The sequence below is a fragment of the Apaloderma vittatum genome, unplaced genomic scaffold (genome assembly GCF_000703405.1).
Source record: "Apaloderma vittatum isolate BGI_N311 unplaced genomic scaffold, ASM70340v1 scaffold2261, whole genome shotgun sequence".
Taxonomy (NCBI): domain Eukaryota; kingdom Metazoa; phylum Chordata; class Aves; order Trogoniformes; family Trogonidae; genus Apaloderma; species Apaloderma vittatum.
In genome coordinates, this window is record NW_009699401.1 from 44,840 (window position 1) to 51,106 (window position 6,267).

Consider the following 6,267-nt stretch of genomic DNA (forward strand, 5'->3'; position numbering starts at 1 on the left):
GTGACAGTGTCAGTGGCATGTGGGAAAAAGTGTCTTCAAGGAAGCTAAAGGGTCATTAATTCAATATAAAGAAGGAACTCAGACTTTTGTTAAACTGCAGAAAGCCAAAAGATGGGGTGAAATATGCAGATCATGGCAGGACATAAAGCTTCCCAGTGGCAGAATTAACCCTCTACAAAGAAGCACATTCTCACCTCATAAACTTGGCCAACTTCATAATCAGAAAACAAAACAGTAGGTGGATTGGCAAGAAACACAGGAACAAATGAAGTACCACTGGAAGATAAGAAAAAGGAGACATTATCCTGCTGTCTAGTTCTTTAAATACCGATAAATTGTTGTACAGACATACTGTGTTTCCTAAGAGCCTATATAGACATTTAGCTCAAAATATCTACGTGTAAAGCCATAGTAATTCTGTAGTGGAGCTCTCCCTGTGCTCCAGCTCAGAATCAAGAAACTGTATATACTGCTTACCCTTCATTATCTTCTGCTTTTCTTCTGGCTATGGTTTGTTCCACCTTTTCTTGAGAAATGACAAGAGATTTGCCTCCATGAAGAGTATTTAGTGGGAAAAAGCGGGGGTTCTTCAAGTAATTCTGCCTTTTCTCAAATTTGGCAAGGTAAGCGCGTTCACTTTCTCTCTCTGCTTTGCACTTAATGTCTTTCCAGGAGACCTTCTTTGAGACATTAGTTTTCTTTGAAAAACAAAGAGATCACGGTGCACAACTAAACACAGCAATTTTGAGGATGATGAAAAAGGTAACTAGATGTCTAATTAATCATAGAATCATAGAAACAGGGAATCATAGAATGTCTTAGGTTGGAAGGGACCTTAGAGATCATCTAATCCAATCTCCTTGTCATGGGCAGGGACGCCTCTCAACTAGACCAGGTTGCTCAGGGCCTCATCCAGCTTGGCCTTGAACACCTCCAGGGAGGGGGCAGCCACAACATCTCTGGGCAATTTATTCCAAAGCCTTGCCACCCTCGTACTGAAGAATTTCTTCCTAAGGTCCAATCTAAATCTATTCTCCTTCAACTTAAACCCATTTCCCCTTGTCCTATCAGTGGACACTCTTGTAAAATGTCCCTCCCCAGCCTTCCTGTAGGTTCCCTTCAGGTATTGGAAGGCAGCTATTAGGTCCCCTTGAAGTCTTCTCTTCTCCAGACTGAACAATCCCAGCTCCCGCAGCCTGTCCTCGTAGCAGAGGTGCTCCAGCCCCTGGATCATCCTTGTGGCCCTTCTCTGAACTAGTTCCAACAGATCCATGTCCCTCTTACAGTGGGGACACCAGAACTTAAAAAACTTATAGAGCACTGAAAATTCATATAGAGATACTGCATTTCTCCTTTCTTAACTGATCAAATAAAATAAGTGCTGGAGTCACAGCAGCAATGTAGTCACCCTTTGTTACAGGAACTGCAATAAGCCCCACAGTTCTGACAGACCGAAACAAATAAATTTGGAAAACGTACCTTACTTATCCTTTTAGTCTGGTGACTGGAGTCTGGAGTTGAGGGCAGAGTTAATGTGCCTAAAGACACACTTGGCAGACTACCAGCTATCTTCTGTATGCGTGCAATCTCTGCAGGCATCTGGTCCTGTGAGCGTGAAGAAACGTGCTGCTTAAAACTAAATGTCTCCTTCAAATAGCCAGGTTCTGATTTTCCTGCAATTTCAAGAAAAAAATCAATTCTATAGGAGAAAAACAAAAATTACAAGCATTTTTTTCTAAGCATAGGTGTGTGAATTTGCTTTAGTCTTGTTCATGGTAAAAATATACTTTAAATTCTCTAAAATTGAATTTATATGTAAAATTAATTTTTCACAAATGAAGCTTAGTGCTTTAATACGAAAGCTTTTAGAGATACTAATTAAACACAATATATAGAGAGAAAGTTATAGTACTCTCAGAAGGCTATGTTAATCTTACAAGTAAGCGAGACTTAGAATGTCCTGTTCAGTTTACAAAAAGATCTGTACGATGGTCTTACAACAGTCAGAAAATTGCCATGAGCAGGATGTATCACCTAGTCCCATGTTCCTATAGTTAGACAACAAAATTGCCATCCCAGAGGAAATTCTGAGATGTTAGATTTTGGGCTCTGTTTGGAATTAAAGTGGAAAAAAGTCTCAAATCTTGGAATTGTTGACTAAGGTGATTACTCTGAAATGTTTGCTTTGATTTGACTGAAAAATTTAATTTTAATGATACTGAAACCTTTCCCCTTTGCTCACACATGAGTAAAAGAAGTGAAGACTTGTCATTGACCAAAAGATGTCTTCTCACTGATCTTCATTTGCAAATTAAACTGATATATTTGCAGAGCTGGAAAATTTTAAACCCAAAATAAAGGAACAATTTTATTTCACTGAAGATAGATTTTGCTTTAATGCAACCAATTCCCTTATTTACATACAAGATGTAGTTGCAGCTCTGTGCTAATGAAATTGAATAGAGGCATAGTAGTCACAATTAATACATCTTTTTTGTCTGAAAAAACTGTAAACAAATGCATGATTACCACTTAAACTCCATATTTAAGCACATTTAAACTCAATAATTTTCAATTTATCAGTTTTATTTTGTCAATGCCCTTTCAGTGGAATTTTGTGCTTGCCATACTATAGTCTCTTCTGCTTTGGCAGAAAATTATAAAAATATACTCAGATTTGCTACATCCTCCAGTGCTTCAGTTCTTATAAAGTGCTCTAAAAAGTCTTAAATTATTCTCTGTTTTAAAAGTTACCTTTTGGTGCTCTAGTAACAGGTAATTTTTCAGTAATGTAATCATCAGGGCAGATCAAATGATTTTTTCTGAGAAGGTCATTATCCACAATACTTCTAAAAGAGGATGCCACTGCAACAGTAAAACAAACAAACAAAAACCCCAACAATCAAAAAAATGCAGAAACTTACCCCCTTAGGGTATACTGTCTTGATCAATCTAAAGTAGTGTTGTCTGTATAACTCATCACTGTCAGGTAATATTTTTGGATAGAGAAACAGTCTGGTGTTTTAATTTTTTTGGCCACGCATCCGCACAATTCTAAATTGAGTTCAAACCCAGCTCTGCAGCCATAGGAGAAACAATCTCTGGTCGTTGCTGCTATTTCTCAAGCTATGTGTGTCTGTAATATATTTAGGTTGTAAGTCATCAATCCCAGATTTAATACCTTGAAAATGACCTGGTCGTTTAGTTTCTTACAGTGTTAAACAGATGCTACCTGAATCTCTGCACAAAATCCTTCCAAATTGCTCTGTTGGTGTAAAGCCATCCCAAAAGCTCACCAAGTCTCATGCCAGTCCTACCAGTGATTTAGGCAAAGGAAGGATTGGTGTCCCAGGTACCATGAGCACATACTGGGGAGAGACAGTATTTCCACAATCCTCACCTGATGGCAATCCTATTTTGTTGAAATTTTCCCCTGCATCTGCCTTCAGCACGTTTAGGGCCCTTTCTTCTTCAGCTTTTGCTCGATCCTGGGCCTGAATGATGTTTTCTTCTACTGTGTCAAGTTCTCTCAGTTGGCACCGATACTCGGCACGAAGCTGTCACCGGCATGAGTGAGTGGAGAGAAATGAGTGTCATTTGAGCCGTTAAGATTTACAGATGAAAGTTTTCTGTTTGCCTTTGAGAGGTAAAGAGAATCATAGAATGGCCTAAGCTGGAAGGGACCTTAGAGATCATTTTAATCCAGCCTCCCTGTCGCCAGGGACACTCCCTCTCGACTAGATCAGGCAACACATGGGGATCGAACAGGAATCGAACCCGCGACCTTGGTGTTGTTAGCACCACGCTCAAGTGACTGAGCTAACCAGCCCCCTAAGATGGCTTGGTAAAACCACTACTTTCCTAGCATGAACTGGCCTGCTAAAACATTGTGCTTTTAATCTCTGATAACTTTGAGAAGGCGTGATGACACAAAATGGAAAAAATACCTGTTGCTCACATCATCCACCAATAGCCTCTACTTCTATTCACTGACAATAGCTACCAGAGCAATAATTAATGCAAGTTTTTTACATTTCTACTGTTGGTTTCATTTATTCCCAAACAGTGCTGCAAACGCTAATGAATTACATGTCATAGTGGGCCACTACATAAAAAATATTTGCAGCGCCCGGTTTCAAAATGCAGCAAATGAGAATACTTTATTGCAAGATAGGAAGTCTAGTACACCAACTAGCAGTTACATGGAGAAGTTGTCACCCAGTAGAATAAGTATTTAAAGGGCTATTGGTTTTAGTGTGTGTCTGAAAAAAACACCCAGAGATTATAATGAAGGAATATGTGGTAAATATTCACTTATATGACAGTTCTGTGGGAAACTATGCTTAAGTAAATTCCCATGAAAATGTCAGTTCTGGGATCCCCCCCTGCCTTTTCATTTTATTTTACGGAAGATCTAGGAATCATAAAGTGGCAATGAAAGCTGAGCAGTGCTCCAAACTCTGACTTGGTTTTGACTTGTACCTTCTGTAGCTCCTCTGTAAAACTCTCATGATAAACACTGTCTCCTCCTCGGGACTTGATCCAATTTGTCTCCATGTCCACCCCGATAACGTCTCCGGTGTACAGGTCCTCAAAGACACTGGCCAGTAAGTGGGAGATATCCTGAGGAAAGAAGACAGATTTTACTGCTTAAAGCCTGGGAGCATTGAAACAGCTGGAATTAGGAAATGGAGGAGGAAAAGCGGAGAACAGGGATGGGAAAGGTACCTGGGAAGGACCCTAAAAAGGGACACCACAGGTGTATGGACTTGTATGTCAGTTATGTGCCTGTGTGAACACAGAATCGCCAGGATGGAGAAGATCTTTAAGATCACCGAGTTCAATGCTGACAAGTACTTGACTAAACCACATACCTAAGCACAATGTTTACCCTACTCTTAATTACCTCTAGGGAAGGGGACTCCACCACTGCCCTGGACAACCCATTCCGATACCTGATAACCCCTTCAGTAAAGAAATTATTCCTAATATCCAATCTAAACCTCCCTTTGTGCAACCTGAGGCCATTTTCTCTTGTCCTAAAACACGAGGTGGTGCCCCGGCAAACAGTGTGTGCTGGCTGTATGCGTAGGGGATGGTGGCAGACACAGTTCTCTGCACTTGTGATGGTTTATGCAGGGATGTGTCTGTACGGGTCTGAGTGAGTGAGGAGGGTGTGTGAAGGAGATACAAACATTTCACAGGGGTCACGGTTTAACCCCCAGCCAGCAGCTCAGCCCTGCGCAGCCGCTCCCTGCCCGCCCCTCAGTGCAGTGAGGGAGAGAATTGGGAGAGTAACAGCGAGAAAACTTGTGCATTGCGATAAAGACAGTGTCGTAAGTAAAAGCAAAAGCTGCCCACACAACCAAAGCAAACAAGGAATTCCTTCATTGCTGCCCGTGAGCAGGAGGGGGCTCAGCCATCCCCAGGAGAGCAGGGCTCCACCACCTGTAACGGCGACTTGGGAAGACAAAGGCCGTCATTCCAAACATCCCCCCCCTTTCTTCTTCTCCCCCAGTCTTTATTGCAGAGCAACACATCACATGCTTTGGGAAATCCCTGGGGTCAGTTGGGGGCGGCTGTGTCCCCTCCCACCTCCTCGTGTACCCCCAGCCTCCTCGCTGGTGGCGTGGGAGGAGGAGCAGAAAAGGCCTCGACTCTACAACAAAAACCATCCCTTTGTTAGCAACACTGGGTCACAAATCCAAAACACAGCCCCACACCAGCTACAACGAAGAAAATTAACCTCACCCCAGTCCAAACCAGCACAACAGGGTGTATCTGTGTGCAGGGCCGGGCGTGCGTGCGTGCGTGCGTGTGTGTGTGTTTGTGGCGGGAGGAATGTGTTGGAGGTGGTGGGTGTGTTGCGGGGGGCTCTGTGTATGTGTTGGGGGGGGTCTGGGTTTGGGAGGGTGTGTGTTTGGGGGGTCAACTGGGTGGTCTCTGTGTGCCCCTGGGGCCCAGCGTTACCTGTGTGCCAGGGAAAAGGCTCCGCTGAGCCATGGCGAGCCCGGTGTTGGGGTCCCCCCTGGCCAGCCTGGGCCCCCTCAGCCTTCCTGCCCGCCCGGCCAAGCCGCGGTTGCTGAGCAACCATTTGGAGCGACACAGAAGAGTCAGGGCTTCCTCCTGCCACTGCAGCCGGGCTGCGAGGGCTGGAAGACAAGATGATTCGTCATCAGGCTGAGAAACCGTCCATCTTCCGCCTCTGCCTGCCCGAGAGCTCTGGCTGTGTACACCGGTTGCTAACAACAGCCGGCGGCTCCCGAT

The 6,267-nt window shown here is 43.6% G+C and overlaps 1 protein-coding gene across 1 annotated transcript in view; it reads right to left on the reverse strand.

Annotated features, from left to right (window-relative positions):
* DLEC1 (deleted in lung and esophageal cancer 1) overlaps nt 1-6,267 on the reverse strand; it is a 39,031-nt gene that overhangs the window by 32,590 nt on the left and 174 nt on the right. The window contains 7 exon segments of the mRNA XM_009878334.1: nt 195-276; nt 478-698; nt 1,480-1,673; nt 2,755-2,865; nt 3,401-3,557; nt 4,483-4,623; nt 5,971-6,152. Coding sequence (XP_009876636.1) covers nt 195-276; nt 478-698; nt 1,480-1,673; nt 2,755-2,865; nt 3,401-3,557; nt 4,483-4,623; nt 5,971-6,152 — 1,088 coding nt within the window.